At 35.3% G+C, this 19458-nt stretch overlaps 2 protein-coding genes across 6 annotated transcripts in view; one reads left to right on the top strand and one right to left on the bottom strand.

Annotated features, from left to right (window-relative positions):
- Window positions 702-4957, bottom strand: LOC109333244 (phosphoglycerate mutase-like protein 1). Of its 4 annotated transcripts, none has more exons than XM_019568618.1 (10): window positions 4851-4957; window positions 4678-4758; window positions 4383-4490; window positions 4106-4185; window positions 3364-3526; window positions 2444-2518; window positions 2228-2316; window positions 1505-1624; window positions 1094-1138; window positions 702-1008 (listed from the first exon to the last, which is right to left on the bottom strand). In XM_019568618.1, exons 2-10 carry the CDS (start codon window positions 4735-4737, stop codon window positions 909-911), a joined length of 840 nt encoding a protein of 279 aa, XP_019424163.1. In that variant the 5' UTR covers window positions 4738-4758; window positions 4851-4957; the 3' UTR covers window positions 702-908. The 4 variants fall into 4 exon arrangements, with proteins under 4 accessions (XP_019424163.1, XP_019424161.1, XP_019424162.1 ...); XM_019568616.1 differs by having other exon boundaries at window positions 4682-4758; window positions 4851-4956; XM_019568617.1 differs by having other exon boundaries at window positions 4846-4955.
- The window catches only part of LOC109333243 (protein trichome birefringence-like 12), a 12581-nt gene continuing 2882 nt past the window's right edge, over window positions 9760-19458 (top strand). The window contains exons 1-3 of one of the 2 annotated variants that reach the window (XM_019568614.1): window positions 9760-10385; window positions 15252-15389; window positions 15800-16049. In XM_019568614.1, the coding sequence (XP_019424159.1) occupies window positions 9859-10385; window positions 15252-15389; window positions 15800-16049 (915 nt within the window). In that variant the 5' untranslated portion in view covers window positions 9760-9858. Of the gene's footprint in view, window positions 10386-12819; window positions 13446-15251; window positions 15390-15799; window positions 16050-19458 lie in introns of those variants that run through there. The other variant, XM_019568613.1, reaches the window with a different exon arrangement.

Here is a 19458-nt window from a genome sequence, read left to right as displayed (position 1 = left end):
AAATGACAATTAAAAGGACTCACATGAGAGATGAAATAGATTATAATAAAAATATAGTGTGATTCATTTAAGATTTTTCTAAAGATGCTGGATTGAAAGATGAAGTTAAATAAATTACTTAAATGATGTGACATTATGAAGAAGAAAAATGTTAAAAGTAGTATCATATAGAGTGTAGCAACTATTGCAAGATGTTGGGATGAAGTTGGCCTTAGTATTTAGAATTGTAGTTGCACATGGGCACCATTCACTAGAAGGTTTTTGCCTAATGGAGCTTATATTTGTGGGAATCTCACAAGACCTGTTCTGTAACCTTTAACCATTTTCTTCTATGATTGGAGCGTAGGGATATCCCCATTGGATAATCTGACACTCACAGGAGACTTTCCTAGGGAAAGAGGAAAGTCTTGTGCTAACTGCTGCTGAAAATGGGGTCAAATACCAACCTGAAATTGACTTCATTGGCAGTTACTACAACAACTAAGTCTTAAGCTCATTAGGCGGGATCGGTTATAATCATCTTCCCTACTTCGAATATTGTCATAACCCTCATTCATTAATCATGTTCATTGACTAATTAATCCGAAACTGAAAGTTAAGAATGCAACTTTTCTTCCTCCTAAAATTTTACATCACAAAAAAATTCTGACTTGTTAGCAAAACATGGACCATCTGATTTCATACAATGACATAATATGGGCTTGACAAACATTTCACACAATATTTATGCAGACAATAAATGTGATAGTTTCAATACATAATTAGCAAACTTTGTAAAACCTGGAATAGTCTTGTTAGATATCCGAAGTGTCATGATCTTCAAAATAATTGGAGCTTATGTTCAGCACAATCAGTTCAATGCTTAAATGATACTAAACACATTCAAATAAGTATAAAAACCAAACCCCCTATTTCTCAGCCTTCTCATCCGCAACATCACTAGGGAGGTCCAGCCCTGATGGTATCTTGCCTGGATAGTTAGTGGTTGATGCTTCTGTTCCGGTCATACTGGAAAAGTGAACATAAATCAAACAGATATTTATCGAGATGAAAGAGACTGTTTTAGTAGCTTAGGTTGCGTTTGCAAACTCACCTTCTATCGAAAATGACCATGGAGCGAAGCTCGCAATTGGCAAAGCTGCAAGGATATGTGAAAGGTCACTGGCCTAATACAAAAACAGATGAATAGCTCCCAGCATAGGCTAGATTTCTTATCTTGTTTAAGAGTTTCAGGAACTCGATCTCATATTAAAAAATCTAAATTATCACATCAAATTGCATAGTAAAGAACAACACACACCCTCACATGACAAGTTCAAACACAGCAGTCAGTTTCAATATATCTAACACTGGTAACAAAGTGAATGCTTCTTTTTAATAAAATATATTCCATGAAAGAAACAGCAAAGTATTTTCTAAGAAACCATGCATTCTCAACTCAGTTAGCTCAAAGGGAGAGAAACTTGGAAACACAAATAAATAGATTGGAGGCATCAAAACATACTGCTTGGATATTTCTTTCTTTACCAATGGGTGGCAATCATTTCCAAACTTATTTAGAGTATGAGACAAGAATCCACTGTGTGTCACAATTGCTATCTCCTTCTCTTTTCGTGTCCACAACCTGTGATAAAGAGTAAGGGGAAAAACTGAGCCTCACGGATTTGAATTATATGACACTTATTGACAATTTCCAGTTCCTTACATAGATAATAGGAAGTTACAAGAAAATTACTCTTTTGTTTTTCGAAACAGAGAATTAAACAAATCTTAGGCTACTGATAATAATTGGATATCTGAATTGATACCAAAATATCAATTAAGAAGAGTGACAAGTAGATATCTAGTTATTTCTCACAACTTGATACATGAACTTGGTGGTCCAATAGATGGCTTGATGAAATATCAGTGGAAGGAACCAGGCAAATGAACTTATTTTTCAACCTCAAACATCACAAGTGTGTTCTGATGACACCCTTTTGAGCAGCATTGAGACATTTAACACAGTATGCTACATCCAGTAAACTTGATAAAATATTGAAATACATTTCAAGAAAGATAAGTCTATCTTTATCTCATATTGCAAAGAGGTATACATATAACTATATTAATTTGGTAATACATTGAAGTCCAATTGTGGATGGTGTTTCCCACATGTAGTATTGCTGAGGTAACAAACTCATAATTGAATCGAAATTAATGGTTTCTAACAATATCAGACGCATACCAGTTCAAGAACTTCATCCCCCTAGCTGCTAGTTCTTCCTTTGTCTCTCTAATATTTTCCTTCCACAAATCATCTTCATCACTATCTATCTGGAAAGAAAATTCACAAGAGAACACATTGAATTTTGGCCAACTTTTACTGCTAAAAAAGGTGTCTGGCTTCTCCTACGAAATCATATACCACAATTATTAAGGTGCTTTAAGTCTAAGTACTTGCCAGTGAAAAGTCAACAGCAGGAAAAAGAAACTGACACTCGCTAATGCTTCTTCTTCTGTCACAGGGATGAACTCCCTGCATGAGAAAATTTGTGAAGAAATTTGCAAGGCTCATATGTCAATGTCAACATCAAGCTAAGGAACCTTACATCAAAATAAAAGTTAAGAGAAGAAACTGTTAAGCTTTGGTAACTTGGTAATAGGGAAAAAGAAACTGAAGAAGCAAATGCATGAATTAATTGCATCCTTCATCTTTTACTAGTGATTTGTGTACACCCCAAATTTAAATTTAACTTGTGATTTCTCATCCGATATTTTTATGCCTCAACTTCAAGGGTCCAATGAGCTGTAAAAATGGTTAGATTACTAATTATTTATAGGTTATCCATGATGCCATTAATACCAAAGTTTATTTATTAAAAAGTATTTAAAACATTATATTTTGTTTAAACCAAGCATAAATTCCTCCAATCTTTGATGATTATAATAAAAAGAACATTGATTTCATTTTGAACAGTCACATTCTGTGGAAATCATACTACAGAATGGTGTTAAATATGTGTCCATTTGACATCTTAAATGGCAGATTGTCTATGTAAAATAAACACATGCTCATCACACTCATGCTCAATCCTTTGTTCTCAGCATTTAACATGATTGCAGGATAAAGTCAATTCATTGCAAAGTAACCAATTTATAATTCTCCCCAACCCCATTTCAGATGTAAGATTCCAAAATTGAGGTGGATTTGCAATCATAATCTTGATGGTTAAAAGATTTCATCAACAAAACTGCACATTCATAGATGGAGATTGAAATTGTTTAACACTAGTACATGTAGTAACATGCAATACACTCCTTCGTGGAAGAATGTCCGATCCCCCCCAGGAAAAAAGATCTCCAGATTGAAAAATGGCATACCAAATGTTCACGACAAAGTTCAACAGCAACAATAGGTGGGCAATTTAGACTTGAAATTGCAGCGCGACTGCTATTTCCTGCATTTGCCACCATAAGCGGCAGAACATCTGTTTTATCTGTGTAGCCCTCGCCTCCAAATACACCAACAGCTGTTTGCAGTGTCCTAGAAATTGTAAGTTGTATCATTTAAGTCAAAAGTAGTTTTTTTGCCACCATGCAGTTACAAAGTAATTCATGCAAGCAATATATATCTTAAGGACCTCTAGGATTCCATACGTATATTGTATTCATCCGTAAAAAAAAATATATGTGAAAATACATTCATAGTTTCATACCACCAAAGACTAGTTTCATTACTAAAGATGACAAAATCGTTGGATGCATCCAACAAACTCATTAATCATCCATTTTCACCCCATCGTATTTTGGAGGCATTGTAAAAATAAACTATCCAATTCAACCACATAAACCCAAGATCTGGATGTTTTCCAAAACCCTCCCCAGTTGCTTTTGCAACTAACACAATCTCTCATTGACAAAGGCCAGTACATAACAAGAATAAATCAGCACAGTAAATATACATTTACTAATATCTACAACTAAAGTGAAAAAACAGATATCTAGTTTCCTCATATATATTTTTTCAGAAATGAAAGCAGAATCAAGTAGTTTTCAGTAAGTAGAAACACACATTTAGCTTCTAAAACCATAAAAATTGCAATTGAGCACAAGATGTTGATACCTTAATAAAGGAGATACAATGACTAGATCAATCTTATCTATAAGTCCAGAATCACGAACATGGTTGCGCAAATTGTCAACCTGTCAAAACTCAGCAGATAAACTACCACTTATCATGCGCTCATCACTGATGTAAAGTACAATATATTGACTTGTGCAAGCGGAAATGGTGTAGTGCCCGCTTGTCCAAGTTTTTGAAAAAGGTGATTCTTTTAAAAATAATCTCCTTTCTCATGTGAAAAGAACTTAAAAGTCTTGAACAAAAAAGCTTAATTTACCTGCTGCCATCCCAATGGAGTAAGTTGCGCATCAAAATACCGTGGATTCAAGTAAGCTTTATAATTCTTATCTCCCTCCACATTGTGTATCCCCTGCGCGTGCCTAACCTGAACGCCAACTTTCATAAGCCGAATTACAAATTGCAATGCTGAATGAACGCAATTGTTTGTAATGGAAAATACATTATACATAGCTTACATTCATTAATTCAAATCAACATGATAACAACAATGAAGATATAGAACAGATAATAGTAAGTGTATTTGTTAATTAGTTAGTTGAGTTGAATATTACCAACCAGGTGAATTGTTTTGCAACGATGCAACGGAAACAAATTCGTACCACCACCACCATAATCCATGCTGTTCAATCAACCTAATAAACCATTGCAACTAATAACAATTACAATTACAATCACAATAATTTCAATGCTACAAAAAAACACAAGGATGAAGGATGTACCTTACTGAAGAAGAAATGAAGTAGCAGATCGAGAGAGAAAAGGAGGAACAAGATTTATTATTACTTTCTTATCATTTTTGTTCTTCAGTGAGTGTTTAACCTTGTTTGTGGGATTTATTTCTATTATTATTATTATTATTATTATTATTATTATTATTATTATTATTATTATTATTATTATTATTATTATTATTATTATTATTATTATTATAGGGTGTTATTATTATGAGATCTATTGTGGACAAAACCAAATCCTAATCCAGAATAAACTATTTTATTTAATTTCTATATCTCAATGGTCTAATATAGTTAGAGTAGTTATTGGTAATTGGCCCATAGCATAACCCAACTAGTTCTAACACTACAAAAGATCAAAAGTATAAGCAAAAAAAAGTTGGATTTTAAGAGTTGCTTTGTATAAGATGAGCATGAAAGACCAACAATATGAAGATTTAGTAATGTAAGTTTGGCTAGATTTTTAAATATGACTAAAAGATTGAAATTTGATTTCTGTGAGTGATACTTGAATTAGGGAGTGACAGACATACTCTTAGAGAAAGATTAATTTTTTATCTATAAGATAATAATAGTCTTAGTAATACAATGAGCAAAAAAAAAATGAAGAATATGCCATGTGAACTTTTCATTTCACTTCTTTCTTTGGTAGGATAGAAAGCCAAATTAAATATTTCTTTCTTATGTTAACGTTTTTCTCTATTTTTACGCTCTTGATAAGTTTTTATTTATTTATTGACATTATAAGTGAAATAATTTTGGAAAAGTAAAAAATAAAATTCTAATTATCAAAATCCATGCTTATTAAAAATTATAATTATAACTATAGTGGCGTTGGTGATGTTGTTAATTTATTTTAAAGGTGGATAAACATATTTTTAGATAATAGAATGTTAAGTTATCTGGTCCCATTTATTTATGAATAATCAGCAACATACATAGTTTTTTTTTTATTTCACACATATCCTCGTACTAGAGGCAATCATGTCCGAGTCGGAAATATCTACAAGTACGTGGGGTTAACTCTCGCAGCGGATATTTTTCCCATCTACAAGACCTTACTTAAGATAAATCAAGCATGTACTACTTCAACCAGTACCCGTTAGTAGCACCAACATACATAGTTAATGACAACTTAAGAAAAATATAAAATTTGTAAATAAAAATAGACCAAATTTATATCAATGTTAATAAATAATGTTAACATATACATAATATTTAATCAACAATGTATAGGTATAACAATTTAAGACTCTATTATATCCCAAGATAACCAAACGGTTAATAATTCAATTTCTAGGGTTAACACATGTTGTGAGAGACTGTCACACATCCCGAACGAGATTAGTTACTTACTTAAAAATGTGAAGATACTCTTATAGTACAAAAAGCATAACAACTTTTATTAATGTGATATTAATATAAAAATAAAGTATATTCTAATGTGATGAGATAATTTTATCTCCTTAAACCATTTAAATGTTTACATGTGTTTTCTTCTATTTTCTCATTTTAGTATTTTCCATTTCTCTACTTTCTGACTTAAATGTTGTAGAAATTATTATTAAGAGAATAAATAGAATGATACATATGTCAATATTTAAATAGTTTATGGAGATAAAGTTATATATATACATTATTACACACCAAATTTACATATTATACATTGTCTGAAATATTATAATTTTAATAAACATTTTAAATTATTTAGTATTTGATATTCACTAAAGTCATGAATATAATTGCCGAATTTATTTTTCTTCTCCAAAATAGTCAAGACTGGTTGTATGCATTGTCCAGTTATATATATAAATTATTTTCATCTAACTCGTCATTATAGTTCACAAGTTCAAATGTATTATTTTCATAGAACTTAGTGGCTGAGGAGTTGAAAGCATATCAATTCTTTTATATATAAATAAAGGAGTTGTGGTGGAGATATGCATGGCACGTATCTTAGGGCCAAGTGGCCAACATGTAACTCTACCAAACACTCACACACACATGTCAAATCATCACAAATCTCCCTTCATATATGCTGTATGTTTTCAACTTTCTCTTCCTTTTGTTTCACAAAGTTTTATTATTCAATTTTCCTATTAGATTTCTTTAGAATTTATAGTTAAAATATATAATAAGTTTTTTAAACTTATGAATCACTTCTCTTCCTTTTATGTCTTTTATAAAGAGATAAGTGTGTATCTTCTCAAATAAAAAAAAAACAAATGAAGTGTAATTATTGCAAGGGAGAATACAGATGGTGAAATATAGATATCAAGGTCAACAATAATGAAAACACTATTTCAATACAGTAGAAACAATTTTACTCTATTAATTAAAATAATGCAAACATAATTATGTTTTCCTTCTCTAAACTTAAAGAAATCTGATTTTTGACCCTAATTTTATTGTAACCCATCTTGGTCTTAAATATTCCAAAATTTGGAAGAAACACCACATCTGAATGTTGTTCTACTAATTTTTGAAAGTAGACTAAAACAAATTATACTTTGGAACAAAACTGTTCAAAAAAATTAGGACTAAATTAAAAAAAAATTACAAATAAGATTGTTTATTACCTAGATAGCACTAAATGTAGAAATGTATCAATTTCATACACGAGATTAATTTGTATATCCCTTTGCAAAATGTAGGGAGACGGGAAAATAATAGATGAAACTAGTCAACTATATTTATATATTAACTCGTCAATCTCATTAGGGAGTCTTAACTTTTTGGAGAGAAAAAAAATAAACTCAATAATAATATTGATGACTTTAGTTGAATTTGCCATCCCCACCAACAAGTCTCCAAAAAAAATACATAAAAATGGAAAATAATTTAAAAATTACACTAGTAAAGGTGCACCTCTTAAATTTGTCATTTTCATTTAGGAGCTCATTCACTTTCTATTCACCCTTCACCACCAACACCACCATGGGAGGATCCTAAATTAGGCTAGTGTCATCTTTGTCACAAATCAAGTATTAGCTATTTTCAAATGATCTAATATACACTCAATGAACCCCTTCCATCAACAAACTTGTTGCACTGTGGCCTACCATACATCTATGGGTGACAATACGGGTCGACCCACCTTTGGCTCACCAAAATATGGGTTTGTTTGACTCAACTCTTATTGTTAAGAGAGCTTAAAATGTCAGCCCAACCCATATTTGGCAAGACTGACAGACCGGTGGGTTGACCCATATCCACAATCTCACAATAATATGTCATTTTAGTTTAACAACAAACCAATATTATCTTAAACTTTTAGACTCAGTTCATAATAAAGTTTCTAACTCCTAAATTTTAAACATTAAATATTCAGTTGAAAGAAGATATATTTACTTCTTTTTCCATTACTATCATCATCAACGTCTTTCAAATCTTCTTCATCATCATCTATATTATGTACATGGTTAAATTAATATATGCTTATAAAAATAAATTTTCACTATTGACTCACAAGCTTTCTTTGTGAGTGTCTTGTGGTTGTTCATTCATCCCAATTAGAACATTGCAAACGCCACATTATTTCAGTAACAATTAGTGTAAAAACTAAACAAAATGGATATTTGAAATTACTATGAACAAGGGATCTTCTGATTTCAACTATGGTTTTGTAAAGAAAGATTTTAATGACTAAGTATATTTGATGTTTTGCTATTCTATAGTTGCATATGTCAATTATCTTGATATTATCTTTATAAAGCTATGAAAGAAAGTTTCAAGTGTCTTTATAAATCAAAAGTGTTATTGATTATCAATATTCAATAGATAATTTGGCATGTGTTTATTTCCTTGGGTGAGGCAAAATCCCTTTTTGTCCAAAAGCTTGTAAGGTGGAGCTTCTCGGCACGTTCAAACATTGCAAATACTAAAATAAACATTAACTTAATAAAATTAATAACATGAGTATTTCAACTTGAAGACTAATTCATATGGATACCATCTCATATGAATTTCTATGTCAACATATATACTGCCAAACATAACTCAAGAATATGTTTAAGCAAAATGCATATAAATAACATGTTTATAATTACTAATGAAAGCATAGTTGGCTGTCATATCTTCATTCTCTATGTAATTCTCTATGTAACAATATTGGAAAACTATGAGTTAATTCTCTATGTAATTCTTCCTTTTTTTAATTGCTGGCTTGTCGGGCTAACCCGACCTTCTGTGATCAGTTTAAAAACGGGCTTCCAAACCGGACTAAATATAAGTTTTTAGGCTAAAATCTCCAACTTAACCTGCTAAATATGTCGATCCAAACAGACTGGCCTATCGGGCCAAACCCATATTACCATCCTACATACATCATGCCTCAATCCTAACAGTTAATGTCATAGTTGTTATGGTTGTGTTATGCTCAAAAGTTGTCACCATCCCACCCCTCCCTCTTCTTGTTGCCAATGCAAGCCATTAAAGCCCTGTCAACAAGATATGAGTCTCGTAGCTAGTTCCATCTACATCAATGGCCACCATTGAACAACCTTCTCAAGTTGCTTTCAACCTCACATTTGCCTTCAACCTTGTACTGTGTGAGCTTATTCAAACATTTATATCCAAATATGTTATGACTAAGATTTGGTCGGCAAATGCGCCTTTTAATTTTTTTCGGTACTATCAAAAGTATTTCATTCTATTGAAAATCGAAACCCTAATGTTTTGATCAATTTTAATATTTAACGAGACCTTATATCACTATATTAATTGTATTGTTAGTTCAAAACGTATGTGAATGAAATGACAAACTTAGAACATTTTTTGAAATAAAAGATTATGAAGATAAAAAAATGAAAATAAGTCTGATAAGAAGTTAATGTCAAAAATAGTATACATCATTCATCAACTAAAAAAGTGTTAAATTTGAAGAAAAAAAGTGTTGGGAAGATACGACGTAGTGAAGCATGTGCAGTTCAGGCATTCCAAATCCAAATCCAGCGAAAGTGCGAAACAACGCTAACAAGCTTCACAGTGTGTGAAGTTATGTCTCCGAAGCTAACTTCGCCTCTCTTCCCTTTACTTATCTTAATAACATTCACATCACTCTATTTCTTCTCTTCATTCCTCTCTCTTTCTCAAACCCCACATTCCCAATCACTCGCTATCTCCAATAACTGTGACCTCTTCAAAGGTCACTGGGTCTTCGACCCAAATCATAGCACCAACCCTTTCTACGATGGTACTTGTCCTTTTCATCGAAACGCATGGAATTGCATCAGAAACCATCGTCAAAATCTCACCTTGATCAACTCATGGAAATGGGTCCCACATGGTTGTAATTTGAACCGGATCGACCCGGTTCGGTTTCTGGGTCTGATGAGGAATAGGAATATTGGGTTCGTTGGGGACTCTCTGAATGAGAATTTCTTAGTTTCTTTTCTTTGCATTCTGAGGGTTGCTGATGAGGGTGCTAAGAAGTGGAAAAAGAAAGGTGCTTGGAAAGGTGCCTATTTTCCTAAGTTCAATGTCACTGTGGCTTATCATCGTGCCGTTTTGCTCTCCAATTACAAGTATGAATGTATGATTATCATTCATTAAGCAAGTTTTTTTGTTGCCTTTTCCTGTTTCTGAGGTTTTATTTTCTGAATATGGCTCATCTAAGGTGAACAACGTGTGTGTATAGTGAGCAATTACTCATTTAATGAGTTGAGATCAATGTCGTAATCAAGGTGGGTGCACCTTGCTCACTTAAGAGACAGACCCAATTTAGAACCAAGGATTTAAATAGCTGTTTCATAAAGTCTCAAAACCTTGTCCTTTCGGATAATTACGGGCAAATGCGGCCACAATTGGGGTCACGATAAGATTTTGGCGACTCCTACATATTGGCATATGTAACTGTCTCTAATTGTCGCGGACCCGTATTTATAACTTTGTTTAGAACAATCCCTTATTTTTATGATTCAAATAATACCTGGTGTTAGCTATAATAAAAAATCAGGCACCTTTTACTAGGATTTAAGTATTAATTGTTAGGTATGAAATCCAAATCCTCTCTTGGATCAATCCTAGAGTGAAATAGCTTAGGTTCTGAGTGTTATGTTAAGTATTGGAATTATGGTTAGACTGATAGCAACTAACCGATGTTAATTTGCACTGGGAGACTAAAGTTTAAGGTCATGGATTGAGGTTTAAGGCATGGCTTTTGTACTATCATCTTTGGTGTCTCTAATCTACACAGTGTATTTCTCATTGTTTATTAGGTCGTAGGTTGAGGAAATTAAATTCACAAAGGCACACAATATGAACCACAAACACTTTAAAATAGTTGTTGTGTCTGTTAGACATGTATCTATATCTAATTCTTTCGGATACTTAACTGTATGTTACAACTTTTTCTTCTACTTTTACTTTATAGATTTTATACAATTGTATATGGAAATGGCTCAATGTTTAGATAAAAATGTTAACATTGTTTATATCTTCCTTTTTTGGTGTCTTTTGATGTTAATCATATACTAATTTCATATTTTTTGTCATAGTTGTTTTGTGCCATCTTATAATTTAACGTTTCTTGTATCCACGTCTCCATGCCGTACCATATCCGTCTTTGATGTCATATACGTGATTCATAAGCCACATACTTACCTATTCACCGATATACATGGCATTGTTTAAACTTTTGAAGTATGCGCAACTGATGCTGTAGCTGGCTGATGTAGTCAAGGTGTGCATGTTCTTGGTTTACAGTAGTACAATACTGACATTTCCTACCTGTCAAACTTTGTCCTGTTGTTGTTTTCATGTTAAAGCCACATGTGTGAAAAAGATACTGTAGCCATTTTATAGTTATTTCTCCTGCACTGGCCATAGCCTGCAGTCCATTTGACAGATCGGAAACACACAAATATAATGACTGCTATTGCTGCGTAATACATTTCAGAAGTATAGACTGATATGTTTTGCCTGCTTTTTGAATGGTGTTACAGCGTCTGCATTATATATACAAAAATCACTTTTTTCTTGCATCTTGTTAATCCCTTTGTACATATACATTAAAAAAATCCTTATTATTCCTCTCCGGGCCGAGTTGGCCTGACCGAGGACAAAGGGCATGCCCTATGTTGACTTAAGCACTTCAGTGCGCGCTTCAACTAGGATTCCATCTGTATGGGCTGACCTCAAAATTGGGTCCAAGGTCCGTCGATCTAATCATTGGCCGACGTCGAGAATTTTACAATTTTCATTGGTTGACTCTGTCATTGCTGGCTTGTCGGGCTAACCCGACCTTCTGTGATCAGTTTAAAAACGGGCTTCCAAACCGGACTAAATATAAGTTTTTAGGCTAAAATCTCCAACTTAACCTGCTAAATATGTCGATCCAAACAGACTGGCCTATCGGGCCAAACCCATATTACCATCCTACATACATCATGCCTCAATCCTAACAGTTAATGTCATAGTTGTTATGGTTGTGTTATGCTCAAAAGTTGTCACCATCCCACCCCTCCCTCTTCTTGTTGCCAATGCAAGCCATTAAAGCCCTGTCAACAAGATATGAGTCTCGTAGCTAGTTCCATCTACATCAATGGCCACCATTGAACAACCTTCTCAAGTTGCTTTCAACCTCACATTTGCCTTCAACCTTGTACTGTGTGAGCTTATTCAAACATTTATATCCAAATATGTTATGACTAAGATTTGGTCGGCAAATGCGCCTTTTAATTTTTTTCGGTACTATCAAAAGTATTTCATTCTATTGAAAATCGAAACCCTAATGTTTTGATCAATTTTAATATTTAACGAGACCTTATATCACTATATTAATTGTATTGTTAGTTCAAAACGTATGTGAATGAAATGACAAACTTAGAACATTTTTTGAAATAAAAGATTATGAAGATAAAAAAATGAAAATAAGTCTGATAAGAAGTTAATGTCAAAAATAGTATACATCATTCATCAACTAAAAAAGTGTTAAATTTGAAGAAAAAAAGTGTTGGGAAGATACGACGTAGTGAAGCATGTGCAGTTCAGGCATTCCAAATCCAAATCCAGCGAAAGTGCGAAACAACGCTAACAAGCTTCACAGTGTGTGAAGTTATGTCTCCGAAGCTAACTTCGCCTCTCTTCCCTTTACTTATCTTAATAACATTCACATCACTCTATTTCTTCTCTTCATTCCTCTCTCTTTCTCAAACCCCACATTCCCAATCACTCGCTATCTCCAATAACTGTGACCTCTTCAAAGGTCACTGGGTCTTCGACCCAAATCATAGCACCAACCCTTTCTACGATGGTACTTGTCCTTTTCATCGAAACGCATGGAATTGCATCAGAAACCATCGTCAAAATCTCACCTTGATCAACTCATGGAAATGGGTCCCACATGGTTGTAATTTGAACCGGATCGACCCGGTTCGGTTTCTGGGTCTGATGAGGAATAGGAATATTGGGTTCGTTGGGGACTCTCTGAATGAGAATTTCTTAGTTTCTTTTCTTTGCATTCTGAGGGTTGCTGATGAGGGTGCTAAGAAGTGGAAAAAGAAAGGTGCTTGGAAAGGTGCCTATTTTCCTAAGTTCAATGTCACTGTGGCTTATCATCGTGCCGTTTTGCTCTCCAATTACAAGTATGAATGTATGATTATCATTCATTAAGCAAGTTTTTTTGTTGCCTTTTCCTGTTTCTGAGGTTTTATTTTCTGAATATGGCTCATCTAAGGTGAACAACGTGTGTGTATAGTGAGCAATTACTCATTTAATGAGTTGAGATCAATGTCGTAATCAAGGTGGGTGCACCTTGCTCACTTAAGAGACAGACCCAATTTAGAACCAAGGATTTAAATAGCTGTTTCATAAAGTCTCAAAACCTTGTCCTTTCGGATAATTACGGGCAAATGCGGCCACAATTGGGGTCACGATAAGATTTTGGCGACTCCTACATATTGGCATATGTAACTGTCTCTAATTGTCGCGGACCCGTATTTATAACTTTGTTTAGAACAATCCCTTATTTTTATGATTCAAATAATACCTGGTGTTAGCTATAATAAAAAATCAGGCACCTTTTACTAGGATTTAAGTATTAATTGTTAGGTATGAAATCCAAATCCTCTCTTGGATCAATCCTAGAGTGAAATAGCTTAGGTTCTGAGTGTTATGTTAAGTATTGGAATTATGGTTAGACTGATAGCAACTAACCGATGTTAATTTGCACTGGGAGACTAAAGTTTAAGGTCATGGATTGAGGTTTAAGGCATGGCTTTTGTACTATCATCTTTGGTGTCTCTAATCTACACAGTGTATTTCTCATTGTTTATTAGGTCGTAGGTTGAGGAAATTAAATTCACAAAGGCACACAATATGAACCACAAACACTTTAAAATAGTTGTTGTGTCTGTTAGACATGTATCTATATCTAATTCTTTCGGATACTTAACTGTATGTTACAACTTTTTCTTCTACTTTTACTTTATAGATTTTATACAATTGTATATGGAAATGGCTCAATGTTTAGATAAAAATGTTAACATTGTTTATATCTTCCTTTTTTGGTGTCTTTTGATGTTAATCATATACTAATTTCATATTTTTTGTCATAGTTGTTTTGTGCCATCTTATAATTTAACGTTTCTTGTATCCACGTCTCCATGCCGTACCATATCCGTCTTTGATGTCATATACGTGATTCATAAGCCACATACTTACCTATTCACCGATATACATGGCATTGTTTAAACTTTTGAAGTATGCGCAACTGATGCTGTAGCTGGCTGATGTAGTCAAGGTGTGCATGTTCTTGGTTTACAGTAGTACAATACTGACATTTCCTACCTGTCAAACTTTGTCCTGTTGTTGTTTTCATGTTAAAGCCACATGTGTGAAAAAGATACTGTAGCCATTTTATAGTTATTTCTCCTGCACTGGCCATAGCCTGCAGTCCATTTGACAGATCGGAAACACACAAATATAATGACTGCTATTGCTGCGTAATACATTTCAGAAGTATAGACTGATATGTTTTGCCTGCTTTTTGAATGGTGTTACAGCGTCTGCATTATATATACAAAAATCACTTTTTTCTTGCATCTTGTTAATCCCTTTGTACATATACATTAAAAAAATCCTTATTATTCCTCTCCGGGCCGAGTTGGCCTGACCGAGGACAAAGGGCATGCCCTATGTTGACTTAAGCACTTCAGTGCGCGCTTCAACTAGGATTCCATCTGTATGGGCTGACCTCAAAATTGGGTCCAAGGTCCGTCGATCTAATCATTGGCCGACGTCGAGAATTTTACAATTTTCATTGGTTGACTCTGTCTCAAGTTTTGTTAAATGTCTGCTTTTCTTTTAATTTTTTCATGTTATAGTTATGTGTCTTATTTTACTTTGTTTTATTTTGATATGGCAATGGTCTGATTACTGCTTAAACAAAGGTGGCAGCCAAAACAATCTGAAGCTGGGATAGAAGATGGATCAGAAGGTATCTATCGAGTTGATGTCGACGTTCCTGCAGATGATTGGGCTAAAATCGCTGGTTTCTATGACGTCTTGGTGTTTAATACTGGTCACTGGTAAAAAAATTTTTTTCCCTGAATTCTAAAAAGTTTCGGATGATGAAATACTACCTTAATATATTTTTTTGTCTTGACTGTTTAGTACATTGTTAAAGAGTATTTTTTAGAAAGAAAATCGGGGACGGGAGAGCACAGCTGTCCGGGTTTGAACCCACATGCTCTTGTTTAATGTCCTGCATTTCTACCAACTGAACTGACTCTTGGGACTGTTGAAGAGTTGTTGAAATTACTTGAAAGAACTATAAAAGTAATAATAGGGAAAGCATTAAAAAGGACTCTGAAGAGCTTACTTTTGTAGCAATATATGTTTTGTTGCAACTGGTCTTTGTTAAGTTTCGGTTGCCTCAGTATTTTTATCTATTTTTCTGATAATTGAATTTATAGTTTCTTTATTTTGTCTTTAATAGGTGGAATCACGACAAATTCCCAAAAGCGAAACCACTTGTCTTTTATAAAGCAGGAGAACCAATAGTTCCTCCACTTAGGATATTGGATGGACTTAAAGCTGTTCTTGATAACATGGTCGCATCTATACAAAAAGATTTTCCTAGAAACACGCTTAAGTTCTGGCGTTTACAATCGCCAAGGCACTTCTATGGTGGAGATTGGAACCAAAATGGTAGCTGCTTGTTCAACAAGCCACTAGAGGAGAATGAGGTTTGTATTTCTGAAACCTTACTCAATTTTATATCTCCTACTTATTTTGTTTTTTTCACAATGCTATTAATTTTCTTGGTGCTTATGACTCCTTATACTATGAAATTGCAACACGATAGGCCTCCAATTAAGAGGGTGTTTCAGAGAAAGAAATGGAAAGGACTGGACAGTTAGGAATAGGAAAGGGGTTTATGCAGTTTGGGAAAAGAAGGAAGTGGACAGTTAAGGGGAGTTAATGGGTGGGCAATTACGGTTTTTTAATGGGTTGGCAGTTACGGTTTTGAGGGGAATAAATATGGAGAAGGGGGGCTAGTTTTCAGCAGGCATTCAGATTGGGAACTAAGGGGTGACGGTTGTCACAGGGTAAAGGATCTTGCTGTTTCTGTTTTCTTTCTTACTACACTGCACTAGTTTTCTATTATTCCTTGTAATCTTGCATTTCATCAATATAATTCTGCTAGAGCATTTTGTCTACTGTTCTTTTGCTGTCAAATTCTTAAGATATACTAACTGGTTTCTATCAAGTTGGTATTAGAGCTCCCGATCTTGGGAGCATTTGGATGGTTTCAACAAGAATGGAAAATAGATTGGAAAATATGGAGAAGAGATTGGAGGGGATGTAGGCGTCGTTTCAAGAGGCATTAAGACAACAAATGGAAGTCTTGATGAGAACAATTACCGATCGTTTGGAGGAGACAATGGGGGAAATTAAGGGATTGGGGAGAGAAGGAGCGGAGGATAGTAGTAATCGTGAAGAAAATTACCGAAGGGAAAGGTTACACAATGATGCAGCGAACCGGAGAGAGGAACGTGTGAAGAAAGTGGAGGTTCCATACTTTACCGGAGAGGATCCTCACGACTGGGTATACCGAGTGGAGCGATATTTTAAAATCAATCGCATTCCAAATGAGGAGAAAGTGGATATTGCGGTGGTTTATCTTGAAGGCAAGGCATTAAATTGGTACCAATGGTGTGAATCACGCATTGTAGCAGCCGTGCGATGAGCCGATTTCAAGTGGCTTCAACAGAAAACCCTTATGAAGCGTTAATGGGGCTGAGGCAAAGGGGAACGGTAATGGAATACAGAGAGCAATTCGAGCTCCGTTCTGCTCCTCTCCGTTTTGCGGACGAAGAGTTCATGAAAGGGGTGTTCATGAACGGACTTAAGGAAGAAATCAAGGCTGAAGTGAGGTTGATGAGTTCGGGTGACCTCCACGAATTGATGGAGACGACACAGAAGGTGGAAGAGAGAAATAGGGTGTTGGGTCGGTATTCTGGGTATTCAACCCGATCAGATGGAGTCAGTTTCACCCGCACCGCTTTAACTAGGCGTGGGACCGGGACCCAGGAATACCCACAATTAGGTATGGACAGTAGTACCAATGTGGGGCCAAGGGAGCACATCCAAGCACACACGGGCAGGTCTGAAAATGTGATGCCAAAGAGGGGAATAAGGGTCCATGAAGGAGAAAATTCCTCTGGGAGTAGGCGAGGAGCAGGTTTCAAAACATTAACAAAAGAGGAAGAGAAGGAGAAAAGGAGACGAAATCTCTGTTTCCGTTGTGATGAAAGGTATTTTCGGGCCACGTGTGTCGTAATAAACAACTCCATGTTATTCTACTAGGCCATGAAGAAGAGGAAGAAGAAATTAAGGAGGAGTCGGAGGAACCAACACAAGAGGAGATCAATCTGCAACTGAATGTGAGTAGTATTGCAGGATTGACATTGAAAAACTCCCTCAAACTATGGGGTACTGTGAAGGGTAGGAAAGTCATAGTCATGGTGGATTCTGGGGCTTCCCACAATTTCTTAGCTCCAAGAATAGTGGAAGAATTGAAGATTCCCATCGAAAATACACAAGGGTACTTTGTAGAAGTGGGAAATGAACAACGTCTTGGTAGTCAAGGAGTTTGCAGGGGTGTGGAATTACAACTCCCTACTCTGAAGGTTGTCCAAGACTTTTACCTATTCGAATTGGTTGGAGTGGATGTCATTCTGGGATTCGAATGGCTGAAGAGTTTGGGTAAATTAAGTGCGGATTTGGGGTGGTACTTGCTGGAAATTCAGGAAAATGGAAAAACAATCGAAGTAAGAGGATACCCCACCTTATCCAGAACAGTGGCATCAATCAAGGCAGTCATGAAGGAGATGCGCAATGAAGGAGAAGCTTATTATGTTGAGTTCGGTATGATGAGCGTGTTGTTCTCCTACAGCGCAAACTCCCACTAGCATCCAACCGATTATTGAAGAATTTGAGGATATTTTTCAAGAGCACAAAGGGCTGCCTTCTACCCGAACATGTGATCATGCTATTGTACTGAAGGAGGGATCCAAAATTCCACACATTCAGCCATACAGACACCCACACATGTACAAGGAAGAGATTGAGAAGTTCGTGAAGGAAATGTTGGGTGCAGGAATGATTAGACCAAGTGTAAGTCCTTTTTCGAGTCCGCTTATTTTAGTGCGGAGAAAAGATGGGGGTTGGAGGTTTTGTGTTGATGATAGGGTTTTCAACAAGATTACTGTGCCCAACAAATTCCCAATTCCTATAATTGTAGAACTGTTGGATGAATTGGGTGGTGCCACACTATTCTCTAAGTTGGACTTGAAGGCTGGATACTACTAGAATCGTATGAAGGAAGAGGATATTCCAAAAACCGCTTTCCGCACACATGAAGGCATTATGAGTATGTGATAATGCCATTTGGGCTTACTAATGCTCCATCTACCTTTCAAGCGCTGATGAATGATGTGTTTAAGCCATACCTACAGAAGTTTGTGGTAGTGCTCTTTGACGATATTCTCGTCTATAGCCATGATATAGGATCACATTGTAATCATTTGCGAATGGTATTCCAGATTTTCCGAGATCATGTTTTGTGGGTTAATTACAAGAAGTGTTGTTTTGGGGCAGAACAGTTGGAGTATTTGGGGCATCTCATCTCTGGGAATGGGATCCAAGCAAACCCGGACAAAATTTCAGCAATGACTCAATGGCCGGCCCCTAAGGACATTCATGGGTTGCGTGGATTTTTGGGCCGCACTGGATATTAGCGACATTTTGTGCGGAACTATGGTATCATTGCTCGTCCGTTGACACAATTGCTTAAGAAGAACAAGTTTCAGTGGTCCATGGAAGCACAATCAGCTTTTGAGGAATTAAAGACAACAATGTCCAGCCTACCTACTTTAGCTTTGCCCGATTTCAATGTTCATTTCGAAATCGAGACGGATGCTTCTGGTTTTGGCATCGGGGCAGTTCTGATGCAGCAAGGTCGACCTCTAGCCTTTATCAGTCAGGCACTATCGGAGAGGGCTAGACTTAAATCAGTTTATGAAAGGGAACTAATGGCGATTGTGTCTGCAGTCCAGAAGTGGCGCCGATATTTATTGGGACATCACTTTG

This window comes from Lupinus angustifolius, chromosome LG18 (assembly GCF_001865875.1).
Source record: "Lupinus angustifolius cultivar Tanjil chromosome LG18, LupAngTanjil_v1.0, whole genome shotgun sequence".
NCBI lineage: Eukaryota > Viridiplantae > Streptophyta > Magnoliopsida > Fabales > Fabaceae > Lupinus > Lupinus angustifolius.
This window is presented reverse-complemented; position numbering and strand designations above follow the sequence as displayed.